At 34.3% G+C, this 16672-nt stretch overlaps 2 protein-coding genes across 3 annotated transcripts; one reads left to right on the top strand and one right to left on the bottom strand.

The window, feature by feature from the left end:
- The first annotated feature begins 427 nt into the window (after positions 1-427).
- Positions 428-4733, top strand: LOC114375127 (GABA transporter 1-like). The gene is made up of 7 exons (XM_028332875.1): positions 428-630; positions 1168-1398; positions 2020-2117; positions 3134-3320; positions 3428-3558; positions 3679-3912; positions 4153-4733. Exons 1-7 carry the CDS (start codon positions 516-518, stop codon positions 4531-4533), a joined length of 1377 nt encoding a protein of 458 aa, XP_028188676.1. The 5' UTR covers positions 428-515; the 3' UTR covers positions 4534-4733.
- A 1860-nt stretch (positions 4734-6593) lies between these two features.
- LOC114377432 (DNA repair protein RAD5A-like) lies at positions 6594-15113 on the bottom strand. 2 transcript variants are annotated; one of them, XM_028335930.1, is made up of 20 exons: positions 14443-15111; positions 14239-14372; positions 13953-14088; positions 13765-13818; positions 13548-13673; positions 13315-13466; positions 13040-13124; positions 12675-12947; positions 12384-12530; positions 12132-12287; positions 11366-11433; positions 10554-10676; positions 10382-10481; positions 10164-10276; positions 8854-9132; positions 8509-8709; positions 8092-8185; positions 7923-7994; positions 7523-7621; positions 6594-7184 (listed from the first exon to the last, which is right to left on the bottom strand). In XM_028335930.1, exons 1-20 carry the CDS (start codon positions 14995-14997, stop codon positions 7062-7064), a joined length of 3090 nt encoding a protein of 1029 aa, XP_028191731.1. In that variant the 5' UTR covers positions 14998-15111; the 3' UTR covers positions 6594-7061. The 2 variants fall into 2 exon arrangements, 1 of the variants encoding a protein (XP_028191731.1); XR_003659080.1 differs by having other exon boundaries at positions 7089-7184; positions 7923-7972; positions 14443-15113.
- Between the last annotated feature and the right edge of the window lie 1559 nt (positions 15114-16672).

Here is a 16672-nt window from a genome sequence, read left to right on the forward strand (position 1 = left end):
ATTTAACAAGGCAAATATATTGTGAGTGAGTTACGTAGAATAGGGACATTTGGAGCCGAGAAATGTTACGTTACGTATTTTCACAATACTGTTGATAATTTATTTTTTCTTTTATTTCACTTTATTAAATTACTTGTTTTATATTTTTAACCAAAAAAAATTACTTATTTCATTTTAAATGTTTTTTCTCTTTTCCTTTTATCTTTTTTTTACTGTAAAATATATTGTGAATTTTTGTTGTATGAATAGTATGATCCTTTTGACTAGCTTTCTCTATATTTTAATATTTATTTAAACAAAATTGCGGGAGAGAACTGAGGTTGATATATTTTGTTTTATGTACGATAGTCAAAATAACAGACTCAAAATATCAGAACAAGCTCATCTAGCATTCTAGCTAGCTGCTACAAATTGACTCTGCTCTATTTAGTATTCATCAGTTCTGTTATTTGGCCTTCACTTGTTCTTCTGTTCATTTGTTTGATTTGAACCCTTACACTCACACACACACACACATGTTGCTTCCAAGATCAACAGCAACACATGAAACAGAAAACCATAATGCTTCGGAACAACTTCACCACCGAAAAGATATTGGCGCTGGCACTCTCTTTGTCCTCAAATCAAAAGGTTGCAGTAATCACTTATGGTTTTTTTTTTTTTTACTGCAATCATTTATAGTTTTATTCCATCGGAAACTCTTTTTCCTCTGTTTAGTTCTTTAGTATTTATGTCATCTTGCAGGCTTCAATATTGTGTATTACTCCCTCTGCCTCGTAATAAGTGTCGAGTTAAAATAGAAAAAATAAGTCTTATTCTAACTTTTTATACTAATTATTTTTTTTCCATCTATACCTAAATAATATTAATAATAGACCGCAGGAACTATGAAAGAATTAATGATGATAATAGAGATGTTGTAAAATTGTTATAGGTTTCCATCTATTTGCTAACTTCTCTTAATTTGTGTAAAAAGTCTATAACATACAGAACAGAGAGAGTAATGTTTAATTGCTTCACATAACTTTGTTTTAGTAGTGACTAGTGAGCACGAATACCAAGCAACTAGCTAGCTTTTCATTCCTCTGGATTAAAACAAAGGCTAATGTATTCAAGATTTTAATTAAAAAGGGTTATTTCATGCGACTCACTTATGATTTTTTGCAGGTACATGGATGCACTGTGGTTACCACTTGACAACATCAATTGTGGCTCCACCACTCCTAAGTCTTCCATATGCTTTCACCTTCCTCGGATGGACAACCGGAATACTTTGCTTGGTCATTGGAGCTTTGGTCAGTTTCTACTCATACAATTTGTTGTCTTTGGTCCTTGAGCACCATGCTCATTTAGGCAATCGCCAGCTACGATTTGGAGACATGGCTCGTGGCATTTTAGGTACTACGTACACTCCTTCCCTGTAATAATATTGATTTGGTGGTTAAGGAAGGATTTGATTCTTTCAAGTATTTTTGAAGAAAAATGTATTGAATTGAAAGCCCTCTCTTTGCCACATATATTGAAGTAATACACAAAGTTGGTCTCCCCCGGTTTAAGTCCTTCTTACCGTACAAGTTGTACTAATGTCTTGTGATGTTTTAAGACGCAAAAGGAGCATACGAATATTGACAAGTCTGCACCTAACATAAGTGAAGTCGCTTTATTTAGTGCTGAAAAAAGTAATACAGTCACACACTCTTATACATATATTATGTATTAAACTTTTATTTTCTAATCAGAGTTAGCTATACCTTCATTATACTACCTACCTACAAAGATGAGAGAAATGTAAAAGGGGAAAGTGATGTATAATAAGCATTTTCCATGTTTGGCCCCATAAGCACCAGTCAGAATCCATTGCATTTGAAATCCTGATGAAGTCTATGCAAACATCATGGTCCTCACTAACTGATTGATCTGAAAAATTTTGCTACCATAGCTTAGTAAGTTCTAGGACCAATTCATGTTGACCAATTCATAGGCTCAGAACTAATGTATCAATATTATTAACCTTGGAAGGTCCTCGGTGGGATCGGTTTTTTGTGGGGCCAATTCAATTTGCAGTGTGCTATAGTGCTGAAGTGTTGTGTCCTCTTCTTGGAGGACAGTGCATGAAGGTGTGTAAAGATTACTATACATTTTTTATTTCTTTATTTTTTATATATCATATTAGAGTTTACTTTCTTAAAAATAATTAAGGGTATGTTTGATTTTATTCTTGCTTTTAAAAATCATTTCATATTGCTTTACAATTATTTCAAAATAAAAGTATCAAACAAACGAGTGTGATGAATTTCATTCTGAAAATAAGTTTTGAAAAGCTTGAGGACACTATTTACCATTGCTAATTTAGAGAAGCAGTTAAATTGGCATTCATCAGGTAGCATGAATTACGATGTGATTTTAAGAATATTTTTTATGTGAAAACATGAGAACAATCATTGGATTGAGATTAAAGATAAAGAATGGTTAAAACTAAAATATTTAAAATTTTAAATTAAAATCTAATAATCATCAAATCTCTAAAAGATTAATTAAACAACAAACAAATTTATAAAGATCTTAATTATTATTCCATTTCTAAAATATCTCGATTAATTCATCAACATCATGACTGTTATTGTCATCACTATGATCATTATTGTAGCCACCACTCTAATCGCCACCATCTTTGTCGTCGTAATTTTTACGTGTCGCCACTGTTACCATCATCACAGTTGTAGCCACCATCATGATGTTGTCATCAACTGGCACTATTGTCGCTGTCGGCAGTTGTGGCAGCAACAACGATGGTCATAACAGCAAAGGTAATGACAGTCATGATGATAGTGATGGTTAACGATAATTGAAATATTTTAGAACATGATTTCTTTAATGAATCTTTTAGAGATTTAATGATTATATTATATTTTAATTTAATTTTTTAAAATATTTTAATTTTAAGTGTTTATTATTTTTAATCATAATTTAATAGTTGTTATTAATTATTATCATGGTATCGGTATTTATAGGAGGAGTTATGTAATGTTTATAAAATAGACCAGGAAAAAAAAAAGGAGTACTGAGTATACATACATAGACATTGACTCTACTGATTCTTCTTCACGGCTTTTCCTAACGGAACCAACTGCAGGCAATGTACCTGCTATCAAACCCAAATGGAAGCATGAAGCTTTATCAGTTTGTAGTGATATTTGGATGCTTCATGCTGATTTTGGCTCAAATTCCATCTTTCCACTCACTGAGACACATTAATTTGGTGTCTTTGGTACTATGCTTAGCCTATAGTGCCTGTGCTACTACAGCTTCCATATATATTGGTATTTCCTTCCCCTCCTTAATAGTCCAGTTAATTAACTAACACCTGTGCAGCTGAGCTCAATTGAGTACACCTTTCTCTGAACTTTTACAATAACTACTTAATCAGGAAACACATCAAAAGGGCCAGAAAAGGATTATTCTTTAAAAGGTGATACAACAAATCGCTTATTTGGAATCTTTAATGCCATTGCCATCATTGCCACAACTTATGGCAATGGAATAGTTCCAGAAATTCAGGTTTGAAACAGCTAGATCAGTTTCCTTTGATGTGTAGAGTTTCTTAATACTACCCGCGCCGTATTTGTTTTAACTTTTTAAGAAAAACACACATGCTTTCAATTTTTTCTTTGGTTACAGGCAACATTAGCACCTCCGGTAAAAGGGAAGATGTTCAAGGGACTATGTGTTTGTTATGCTGTACTTATCTTCACTTTCTTTAGCGTAGCCATCTCTGGCTATTGGGCGTTTGGAAATCAAGCTGCGGGACTCATTTTAAGCAACTTCGTGGATAATGGGAAGCCTTTGGTTCCCAAGTGGTTTATTTATATGACCAACATTTTCACAATAACCCAACTATCAGCTGTTGGTGTGGTAAGTAACACCTGATTGCCACTACACCACTACTTGGTGGTGCATCCTAAGATTATAGTTTGCACTGAATTTTATACAAAATAACATGGTTGACAAATCAACTTTTTTTGTTGTGTTTGAACATAATTTTGGATATCAAGCATGATTTCAGTTTAATTATAATCCAAAATTACTAACTGTTCTATCTTCCTCAACTCAACTAGGACCTAGTTCACCATTGAATTGCAAAATTTGGTGCAGGTGTACTTGCAGCCTACAAATGTAGTACTAGAGCAAACATTTGGAGACCCAGAAAGCCCTGAGTTTTCTCCTCGCAATGTAATTCCAAGACTGATTTCTCGGTCATTAGCTATAATTACCGCAGCTACTATAGCAGCAATGCTGCCCTTTTTTGGGGACATAAACTCGCTTATAGGAGCATTTGGCTTTATGCCACTTGACTTCATTTTGCCAGTGGTTTTCTTCAACGTGACATTTAAGCCATCCAAGCGAAGTCTCATTTACTGGTTGAATGTAACTATTGCTGTTGCTTTCTCTGCATTGGGAGCTATATCAGCAGTTGCAGCAGTTAGGCAGATAGTTCTTGATGCCAAAACTTATCGATTGTTCGCTAATGTATAATCACATTGGCCTAGTTTGTGAACATAACTAATGTCAATCATATAAAGTTTAGATTTTAGAAGATTATTAAACAAATATACAGGGATAAGGCCATGTTTATTAAATTTAAGTTACAATTGTTTGCTTTCTGGAAAATTCTGTAATTTTTCTCTAAATAAGTGACCATTCCCTTATGAAAAAATAAATTTACCTTTATGTAACTTGCAAGTAACAATAAAATTGTTTTTAAGGTGAATAGTTATATCTTCAAGAATGTATGCAATTTGCTATTTTTTTTAAAAAAAATGTATGTGGTAAGGAGAGACACGGTTTTGTCATTCAAAATGTACACGTTTCATCTGCTCCAAAATATTATACCAAACTTATTATTATCTACTGGACTACAAGACAACAAAATGCATCATAAAGTGAGGTAATTGTTAATTTTCCTTCCTAAAAAACTGAACAGAATAAAAAGTAGAGGCAATAGCAGCTTGTAGAATTTATTTTCTTATGCTAGCTAGAATCTCTTCTCCCCAAGAAAACTAATCAAAAGTATTTCATCTTTATAGCGGCCCACAATAAAATTGGAGACTGGCATCACCATCGAGAGAAATTCTTTGGTTTGAGATGGTTTGCATGGTCTGGCAATTCATGTGAACACTATATATCAGAAGACCACATGCAGATTTTCAGGAACATTGTCTGGGGCATGGTTTAACAGGCAGATAATGTCCGATGGTTGAATAGGTGGTGCATCAGTTGTTGCAGCAGCAACGACATTCACTAGTGATTTATCAGTTGTTGCAGCAATGACATTCACTAGTGATTTATCAGTTGTTTCAGAACTGACTTTCTCTGGTGGTTTATCAGTTGTTGGCAAAAGTCCTGGTGTTGATGAAGGGCAACTCTCCCTCTCTAATCTCTGAACTATTTCCTTGAAATATTCCACTTATTTTCCCTCCAACCCATATTGTTTTTCTTTCAAAACACTTCAAAGTAAGGTATTCAATTATTCAACTTTGTTTTCCTTCTACCATGGAATCTCTTGGGGAACCCTTTCTAAATCAATTTCTAGACAAATCTGCAACAGAAGAAGACCCAGCTTTGTGCCTTCTCAAGGTTTACTTACTGTTGTTTAGCTTGAAACTGGCCAGAACAAAATGATAGAACAAGAAAGATTCAGAGTTAGTTTGATTATTCTCTGAAGAATGCACCATAAAATACGCAGGCATGTTTTACTTAAGTTGAACTAGTATCACATGATTTCTTTCCATCCAAATTTTAAGGACATTTTATGGGTTGTTAGTTTAAGCTTAAAAAAAATAATTTTAAAATTGTAAAACAAATTATTTTGTTTTAGAAAAAAATTCAGAATTTATACATCATAGCTTAAAATAGTTTTAAAAAATTGTTTTAGATTCTGATTTAAAAGGGGGGGAAATTATCTAAACATGTTTACATAATTCAAAAGTTAAGATAAGAGTACATAACCACTATTAACTTAAAAATTCATAATTGAATCATGAGTACATAATATTAGTTAAGATAACATATAATATTAGTCATATACATAATATGTGTACTATATATAGCAAGCATAAGAGCAATATATAATTGGATCACCTTTCCACTTGGCGCCAGTGGCACACCTCTAAATATGCCTTGAAACCATCAATGGAGGCATCCCCTCTTCCTCGCCGGTTGTTCTAGTTCCTTGTGAAATGTATTTTTTTATTTTTTTTTTCTTTCAAGTATTTTAGATCACGTTTTAGATAGTGAAAAAAATAATATTTAAAATACTTTAGAGGATAAAAAATAAAACACATTTTGCAAGAAATAAAATGAAAAAAAATACAACAAAAATGATAAAACACTACATTATAAAAATAAAAATAAAGATATTTAAACTTAACAATATTAATATAATATATATATATATATATATAATTTTAGAATACCAAAATATTTTAATTAATAAATATTAATTTTAAAATGATTTACAAATATTTGATTACACCATTGCTCTTGTTTTTTTGTTAAGGGAGAAAAGAAAGACCACGAAATACGCAGCCAAAGTATTTCTCCCCTCCAAATTGGGGGTAACGCAGACGAAAAAATTCATTTTTATATTATTAGTTGTTGAATTACATACATACATTCACTCAACTTGGACTATAAGATTGCCAAGGGAAAAAAATAAGTCCCTCCATTTCCTTTATCCACTCGTTCCCCTCTCCCAAACAACAGCGTGTTCCCAATTACATCAAAGATGTCCATCTACTTTGCACCTCCCCCTCCAAACAGCCTGATTCAAGCATTGTGTTGATCAAGATATTCAGTAAACTTGATCCCACTATGCAGGCTAAAAGATAACTCCCTGGCACACATGCCGCCTAAGAAGCACCTTCATGTTACTAGTTACAACTACCTCGCACTCGCCAGTCACCGGCACTTAAGAACCAAAAAAAAAAAAAAACATGGGATGCAAAATTTGTGAAAGTGCTGGTGCACCCAAAGCAAGCGAATATGTTTGCACTGCTTCTTGTCTAAGTAAAAAGCATCTTCAATTCCTCAATCCTTGCAGTTCGAACTTCTTGATCAGTCAAGGCACCAGAAATCATTCGTTGTTTACGTGCTTGCACTGCCTCCATTCTCTCCTCAACTGTCCCCTGCAATGTTAGACATAAGAACAAATGCCATATTCAAGTCAATAACAACACTTGGAACCAGGGTTATAATTCAATAATTTGGTGATAGATACCAAACAGACATGCTGACAAGTGGCAAGTGACACGTAATTATCCACATTAACTTGCTTGAACAAAGCAATCTCGTAAAAAGGTAGAAGTCCAGTTCAGCCAGTGGCTTTGCCACTAAAACTTCACTAGTTTACTAGCAGATTTCTTGTACCCAGTGAAGCAATTAACTGGGCCCGATTAAAAATATATAATAGTACGACCCTGTGAGATATGTGCATGATTTTCCAAATTTGGGATATTAAATATACCTTCACAATAAACCGTCTAATGGCAACCTTCTTTGTTTGTCCAATACGATGAATACGCATAACAGCTTGTTCCTCAACAGCAGGATTCCACCATGGGTCCTGTCCAAAGTGAAAAATTATCAATAATCCATAATTACTAAAAAAACAAATACTTTCCAAATGACAATAGTAATAATGTCACTATATATCCATTTTATACACTCCACTAAAGATCGTGTGATTTTAGTCACTTCTTTGGTAATAATAACTTTGTTGAGGATGTGTTTTTTGCACAATCAATTTGGTTAAAAACTCACATCATGTGGATCATACCCAATGTTGATAGAAATCCAATTATCAGAGTTCAAATTTATTACACTTTATCCCCATGTGATTTGGTTAAAAAACAGTTTGCACGTACCATGACAAAAGCATTAGAAGCTGCTGTTAGGTTTATACCTACTCCACCAGCTTTTAGTGACATTAACAGCACCTGATGCAAGAAATAAGTATCAAATACTCAATGCATCGAACCAGTTTCACTACACTGTCTAGGTCACAAACAAATGCAAGAGGAAGTATGTCAAGACCAGGGTGTTGCTGTCTTCGGAGAATTGCTTGATTACTTTTTCCCGCTGCTGCAGATTCAAAGTCCCGTCAAGTCGAACAAACGAAATGTTATTCCTGTACATGAGTGCAGTCACAAAGAAAAACTTCTTTGGTATTGTTGTTCATTGCCAAAATGTGTTGAATCAATAAAAAGGTAATTAAATTCATAATGGCATTAATGGCTTAAGCATGATGCAGAAAAGAACAGATGAAGCATGATGCAGAAAAGAACAGATGAAGCATGCCACAGCATCATAGCAATCCTCAAAGCTGAGATCAATTTAGAAAGAATGGTAATATTACAACACAATGAAACATCCACACTCACTGAGATTCTCTCCCAAAAGAATGGTATATTTCCTAGAAAATGATATGATTCAACTAGCAACAAATCTTACCGAGTAAAGGGAATCTGCAAGAGGTCTAGAAAAGCAGTCCACTGGCTGAAAACAATGCTTTTGGAGCCAGATGAGCGAAGATTTTCAAGTTCATTCAAAAGAACAGTTACCTTGCAAGACTCTACCCAGTTCTTCTCAATATCCACCTGAAACCGATTCTCAGTAGGGGCAGTGATAAGATCCAGCCTGCTGATTGTTTTCCTGTAAAATAAACAATATTGTTAGGAATTTGTACCATAACCAAGATTCATCTGAAAACTACTGCAATAAAGACAATTTTGAACTTCCTTCAATCAAAGTTAAATAGAAGATATCCAAAATTCTAATGGAGAAGCTTGATAATACCTACAAACAGGACATAAGCCAGATGTAGCATTTCGCCAACTTGACAAGAGGCATTCCCGGCATAAGCGGTGAGCACAAGGCGTTAACACTGCATCTTCAAATACTTCAAGACATATTGGACACTCTCCTTGCTCCCCTTTACATAGCTCTTCCACAACTTCTTGAACATAAGCCCGTGAAGGTGTATCTTTTACTTCACCTTCTGAAGCAGTATAGGTTCCTCTAAGGAAGCGCTTGGCTAGTTTGTTTAGATCCGCAAATTCTTGAGTATCACCTCGACTAAATGAATCAATTGTTACCATGACAATAAAGCATAAGCTAAGACTTTTGAAGAGAAAACAACTTAATGGTATAAGGGTCAAAGAAAACATAATCACAAGAGTGCTTTTCAATCACATTGCATCAAACAAACTTCCCAAGAAACATCAAAAGTAAAACAACATCAAGCAAAGTCAAGAAAATCATCCTATGCAGCATATTGTTCTGATGCAATCAAAAACATCAAACTATTATAAACACCTTACACACACACATGGACTTCAAGAACAAAAAAAGGTTGTGATGAACCTACAGCCCAAACAACATTTTCCAAATACTTTAGACAATTGAATGATGCAAAATAAAATGGGCAGGGGCCACCAACCTTGAAAATCTTATAAAACAGACCTGTTAATATCGATTATATTCCTAACCATACTACTGACTTAAGGTTCCATCCTAAAAGTCCATGTCCCTCCAAATATGATTAGAACAGAACATTTTATTTTCCTCCCCTAAATATTCTTCAGTTTCAAAAAGTAAAAAAAATTAGGCGAAGTCAGAAAGAAAACTTGACAATTACACCAATTATGTAAAAGTACTACCTAGTTATCATTTTTGCTTTTCACTTTTCAGCTTCCACAATGCTACCATCATCCAGCATCTCATCATTGTATTATCACCTTGATCAATTTGTTTAGTGTGCTAAGGTTCTACTACTCTCAAATTCAACTTGAAAACTGTAACTAACATACAGTATATTAAAAAGGCCAGTGTTTATATAAATTTTAAGTCTCTTGTATTGAAATTTCTCCGGAACTTGAAAAATAACCAAACCTAACCAAAAAACTCCTCGGATTAGCTTATGAATAGCATGATGTTGGATAGAACAGGTTAGAAATTTTGAACAGATTAAATGTAGTGTAACACCTTAAAAACCAATTAATCAGACAAGATGCTTACAATTACAATAAGTTGTCATGTGCTGGCAGCAGAATTTTGGTACAAAATTCAAGTATATTAACAGGAATTGGGAATGTAAGACATCATACCTCATTACAAGAAATGGATGATCACAACATTGCCGAAGACGTAAAAGTAACTCCAATATTGAAGCATAATTATGAAGAACACGCCCTTGCTCAACAAACTGGTCAAATTTTACCTGCATAAATTTCATCAACGAGTTGGATCAATGTGGTTTGTTTCAGTGCCAAAAAATAAGGTGAAAAACTGAAAATATTAAATTTAGATTAGAAACTCAGAATACCTTAGATCTTTTGAATAGGGCTCCATAGAAGTCCTTTTCAGCTTCTGTGGGTTCACAGTAAATTACCTGCGTATCAGCTGGAGGGAGAACTAGGATTGGCCTGCAACAAATGATAAGTCAATAGAATGAACTATATGTTAAAATAGCAAAGGTCTTTAACCAGATTACTGACTTGCCCTCTCGATCTGTGCTATGTTTGGTTCTCCTCAACATGATTGGCTTCAAAATTGATTGAACTAACTTCAGCCCTCTTTCATCACCACCCTCAAATGGTTTTTGAATAAGTTTGTTCCACCTAGACCATATAAAACAAATCTTCAGTCCAGTACTCCAGCCACATACCCACTTAAAAGAGTAAACAATCAAAGTAATAAACAGAGTAGCAATAACTTATAATAAAATGAGCCCATAACAAATACTTTGCATTAGATGACTATGCTAAGCATTCATGACATCCAACTTGGTTTCATACTTTGTACTTCATTTATGTTACAGAAATTTTGACTAGAAAATATTAACTCATAAACACTCAATCAAATCATAAGGTGTAGAATTCTTCTCTGATTGTTGCCATTGTAATCAACCAACAGAAGTTTGAAAAGCAAAGTAAAAAGGAGTGTCAAACAAACCACTTGTCTTAAGCTTACACAAGATTTATTTTATGCTATAAAATTATGAATGTCATATTGTCATGTACAAGTCTTGTTACCATTGTTATTTAATTCAATCCTTGGAAAATAAATATTTGAAAGCTACAACTTCCATAGAATGTAGAAATTATAAATAAATTCTGTTAGAGATACAAAGTTCAGTTTAAAACCATATTTAACTTCCCCTGCTCCCTCCTAAAAATATATTCACCATCCAAAAATGGCCTTCGGAAGCTAAAAAAATAACCCTGATGAGAAAAAAGAGGAAATAGTAGATAACATTGGGCATAATAACGAGCTAACATATCCAACACAAAGAAAGAGGAAATTTTACCAGGCCCAATGACCCCAAGGCTCTATTCTCAGAAACCGCAGAAGACTGTAAATATCCTCAAGGCTGTTCTGTAGATTAAAAAGGGCTCCATGTCAGGAAGAAAAAAAACTAATTTGGAACACTAGACTACTCCAAAATAATCATAATATAAATACATGAACAGCAGTTCCATGAAAAAATTGAAGTACATACTCATTTGGAAAAAAACCCAAATAGTGATTTTTTAACTTTTCGAAATTTTTCATACCAAAATCACTTTAGGAATTGAAAAAACAATAAAGCTTATCCAGACACACTAAGGGTTTGACAGCATTGCAAGGTACATGCGTATTACATAATACAGACCAAGGGTTATCATGCTAAAACACAATGTCCAACTCACAACACTGATAAAAACATGAATAATAATGATACTACAATGTCACGGATAGATTTTACGTAGTCCAACTCCACAACTCAGCACAAATTAGCAAAACCTCATCAATAAGAACTACAATGTCATGGATATATTCCAATTATACAACTCAGAGATGGAAACTATAAGACACTGTCAGAGATAATTAAATATTTCATAAGTTTAACCATACAATATAATCTTAGTGCCAATCAAAGGTTTCCAGTATATCAAGTTAAAGGCATCACATAGTGGTCTTCTGTAAAATTTAGGATTAGTGTGAAAATTCTTATTCTTGGAAAATTAATTAGTTACTTAATCCACAAATACCAAAAAGAAAGTTTTCAGCCATGAGACTCAGTTATAATTCACCTGAATCGGAGTGCCTGTTAGACACCAACGTCTGTCAGAAATTAGAGCAGCAGCTGCAAAAGAAATTTGGCTTTTAGAAGATTTTATGGTATGTGCTTCATCAAGAACCACTCTAAACCACCGAATTGAGAAGAGTCCACCATTATCCTCTGCATTCTGTACATAAGACAGAGAGAAAGATGCACCAGTTGATAAGTCTTAAGAAATGAAGCAAATAAGCACTATCAGAGATAGTATACAGGTTTCAACTACCTCACTGGAAAATTCAGAGGCCAAAATTCCATATGTAGTAATTACAACATCATTTTCGGCGAGACTTTTTGCATCTTTTGGCCTACTTTGTCCATAGTGAACATATAGAGACAGAGACCCAGGGTGTGCATGAGTTTCAATCTCTGCCTGCAGAAATTGTCAAATGTTCAGAACTGGAAAGTATTTGACTTACTCTATACATCCCACAGCTGAATAAAATGTGATACTACTTTCAAGTAGAGAAATGATGTACCAGAGAGCTACAAATGCAAAAATTGACAACACTAGTACCTTCCATTGCCCAAGAAGAGTCATGGGACATATTATCAAGTTGCCACCACTTGTTAGAGCATTCTTTTGCTTCATCGGTTTATCAAAACCAGCAAATTTGGTTGCCTTCTTGGGTATGTTTGAAAATTTGTGCACTGTATCACTAACTTCACCACTTTCAATAAAGGATTGGGTTATGGGTTGACTGCCTATTGATCCACCCTTTCCTGAATGGGCAACGAGAAGGGATATGGTCATGATGGTCTTTCCAAGCCCCATAGCATCTGCCAAAATCTTCAAATTCACAATAAAATAATACATTACAAATGTTGAACAATACATGAAAGCAAGAAAATTTTCCAGGTTTAACTCCTTAAGAAACATACTCCTCCTCTGGCCATTTGAAGGGTGCTAGGAAATTCTATTGTGGCTTCACCAGAAAACGCATTCAAATAAATAACAAGCTCCCTCCTAACAAGTATAAGCACAAATACTTCATCAAACCACTCATTGGTTATTCTATGTGTGTGTGTGTTAAGCAGGGTTTCAAATTGTGGTCCACAACAACAATTGCAGCCACATCTAATGCATTTGTCTGCAATTTGGTTCTCACGATGCAACCACAATTTAAAACCATGATATTAAATAACCACAGGTATACTTGTCAGCCAGGTGATATGCCTCCCAACATGGATGGAGGGTTGTTGCTGTCTCGTCCATAGATTGTCCCTTCTCCATCTGGATCATCCAATAAAGCGCCTGCTTTTGATAGGGCCGCAGTTCACACATAAGATTACCAGGGGGGTCCATTTCCTGAACAACAACTTCTGGTTAAAGACAATACCATTTATAAGTGCAAGTAAAATAGTGCATGTTACTCTCAGAATATAGTACCTCTAACTCTGAGCTCGATCCAACACCAACAATGTTCTCAACATCAATTTCAGAAATGGAATCCTCATTGTCACTCTCGTGACCATTTTGAGAAGGATGCTCAGACTTGGAACATGGTAATGTGACCTGAAGAGAATATCTCTCCTGTTATAGAAAGGTAGCATGCAAAAACGGTTGCAGAAATAGTCACAAAGCAATTAAATCTGTAGTTTTGTACCCTTTGAGTGAGAGGACGTTTGTTGGAATAGAAATCACTAGGAGTTAACTCCGCCTTAAAAATCAAAAAACGACACAAGTCAACATTCAAGTACAACTTTCTTCAGACTTACTAGAGAGGCTAGCTTATCAAACAACAAAAGCAAACACCACGGACAGAAATAAAACATAACACCTTCCAACAACCACCTTCTTAAAAGGGTTTAAACCCAGCAACCGAAACAAATTTGTAAGTGGATGAAACACCGATTCATCAGTGGAGTTGGCAGCATCCTTGAGAGAAACCTGGTGATGCTTACCAAACATCGAACTATTGATAAATACACTGAAACAAATCCCAAAAACAAGCAGAATTCAGTTTTCACCATTAAAAAACATAACTGCAAACCATAAATTTCCATACATGAATACTTCAACGCAAAGCAAAATCCCTGAACGAGGTGGCAAGCCACGTAGGCTTTCACATCAAGCATACCTCACTGACAAAACAATGGAGTCCATGATTCCCAAAACTTTAGGCGCATATTTACACTGCCCCTCAATCCTAACCTTATGATCCCGCACGAGAGGCAAAAGACACCGAGCCCATTCGTTTGGTATTCTACCAATCTGCCACACCAAAACACCGTTAATCAAAACAGAAATTGAATTGAACAAACGTTGCCGTTGTTCGCATTACCTCCCCAGCTTGTTCCGTGGAGAATCGAACTATCTCCGAACAAGTCGCTGCCCGCCCGAACGCCTTCCCCGGAGAGGGCGAAGCGGAGAGCTTCTTCGCCGGAAACTTGAAAACCACGGTCTCGCCGGAACTTATAGTCCTCCCTTTACACGTGGACAAACATGTCATTTCACTACAACTCACGAGCCACCAATCGTCGCGGTTATCATCGCTGTGTCGTTCACCGACGCTGTAGTTTGAGTTGGCGTTGACAGTGGGAGTGGGAGGGGTCGATTTTGGAGGAGAAACTGGTCGGGGATTGGTGGGGCGCGTGGGCTTGAATTTGGGGGCAGTGTGAGTGTCGAAGATGATGTTGATGGCCGCAGTGACGTCGTTTTTGGCCATGTGGAGGGCTCTGATGATGTCCATGTCGGTGAATTCGGAACCCACGATGGATCGGACGGTGGATAAGTGGTGGTCGCTCACCTTGCTCCCCATCGGAACCCTAACCCTAAGTTCCTGATTTCGCGCCAAGGGTTTGGAAAAAAGATAGGAAGAAGGAAAATCTAAATTCATAAATCACAAAGAGGCGCGAGGAGTGAGTGACGCTGATTGATGAGTCTCCGACCCGTTACTTGGCGGGAGTCCACGCGAGACGCACGTGACGTGGCCACTCACTCACCTTGCCTTGCCTTCCCGCCATGTGTTTTATGGCGCTCGTATTAATCGCACCTACGTGTCCTGTGTCATTTTTCATTTTTTTTTTTTTTGCCAGTATGTCCCTTTGTCATTATTCACTTTCACTTGCTATAATGGAAAAATAAATACATGCCCATACACAAACTATAATTGTGATAAGTGATAGGATGTAGGAAGAATAGATATATAAAAAATATTGATGGAATGTTTAAAATAATAAGGTATTTATATATTATTATTTTTAATAAATTATAAATTTATAAGCTATGTATTATTTTACTTTCTAATTCAATCAAATTTTTATTAATATAAATTTTAAGATAATTAGTAAAAAAAATAAAAAACTTATCATAGATACTGTAAATTGGTTTTTATTGTTAAAATATTTTCAAGTAATTAGGATAATACTTATATAATGAATCCATAAATTTAAAGTAATTAGGATAATACTTATATAAAAAAATTGTATTGCTAAAAATATTACATAAGACTTTTTAGATTATATATATATAACAATTGTTCTCTTCGAGCTTTTTATATTTAAAAAATATTACATTATTTTCTCATTTTCAATATTATAAAAAAATATTAATGCTAAAAATATTACATAAGACTTTTTAGATTATATATATATAACAATTGTTCTCTTCGAGCTTTTTATATTTAAAAAATATTACATTATTTTCTCATTTTCAATATTATAAAAAAATATTAATATATAAATAACTAAGTAATCATTCAATTACTAATCTCTCCTGTGATTTCGCATTTCATTATTGATGGTATTCATAGCAAAAAAAAAAATCAACTAATGATGTTGTCACTAGTATCAAAGCTTGACTCTATAAGTAAATACATCAATTGACACATGTTTTTTTCTCCACAAGTTTGACGAAAAAATTACTAATCCCTTGTAATTTTGAAAATGTATTGTGAAAGTAAACATCTATAAAATAATTTTCAAATTTATTATCTAGTGTCAAAAGTTCAATTGAAGAAAATTCTGAATTATAAAATTGAGCAAAACATATAAATCTTCTTTATCAAATGCAAAAATTATCTCTTTGACTCAAACATTTTACACAAAGAAGCAACCCAGTATTCTCTTTTTCTAAAATGATTATCCAACTCTTGTAGTTGTCCACAATAACTTGACATAATAGTTTAACTAAAAAATGATATAGATTAGAAACTTTTTTCATTTCGCGCCTTGACTATCCTTTAATTTAAAATGTGTCATTCATATTCGGAACAATGATATTGCTTTTCCACAAAATAATGAAACACCATTCAACAACAAAGAATGTCAATCATCATCCTTCTAAGTTCTAACTTGTAACCTTTGTTTACATATTGTAACTAATTTCAATTTATAATATCTTTATCATTTTTTTTGTAATTTTGAGACAACTCGTGAGTAATTCATAAAATAGTTTTCATCAAGTGCAATATGAAAACAGGTTCAAAAGATTACATAAAACTTAAAAAAAAAAAAAAAACACATGCTTCAACATTTTTTTCTAATTATGCCATCTTCCTCAACAATTTCAAT

The sequence above is a fragment of the Glycine soja genome, chromosome 11, assembly GCF_004193775.1.
Source record: "Glycine soja cultivar W05 chromosome 11, ASM419377v2, whole genome shotgun sequence".
Taxonomy (NCBI): Eukaryota; Viridiplantae; Streptophyta; class Magnoliopsida; order Fabales; family Fabaceae; genus Glycine; species Glycine soja.

Coding starts and splice junctions, on each gene's coding strand:
- LOC114375127 (XM_028332875.1), top strand. CDS start 516: ATGTTGCTTCCAAGATCAACAGCAACACATGAAACAGAAAACCATAAT. Junction 1,399..2,019: donor CATGGCTCGTGGCATTTTAG/GTACTACGTACA, acceptor TAACCTTGGAAG/GTCCTCGGTGGGATCGGTTT. Junction 3,559..3,678: donor GAATAGTTCCAGAAATTCAG/GTTTGAAACAGC, acceptor CTTTGGTTACAG/GCAACATTAGCACCTCCGGT.
- LOC114377432 (XM_028335930.1), bottom strand. CDS start 14,997: ATGAATTTAGATTTTCCTTCTTCCTATCTTTTTTCCAAACCCTTGGCG. Junction 12,531..12,674: donor CTCTTCTTGGGCAATGGAAG/GTACTAGTGTTG, acceptor CAATTTCTGCAG/GCAGAGATTGAAACTCATGC. Junction 10,277..10,381: donor CCCTATTCAAAAGATCTAAG/GTATTCTGAGTT, acceptor AAATTTATGCAG/GTAAAATTTGACCAGTTTGT.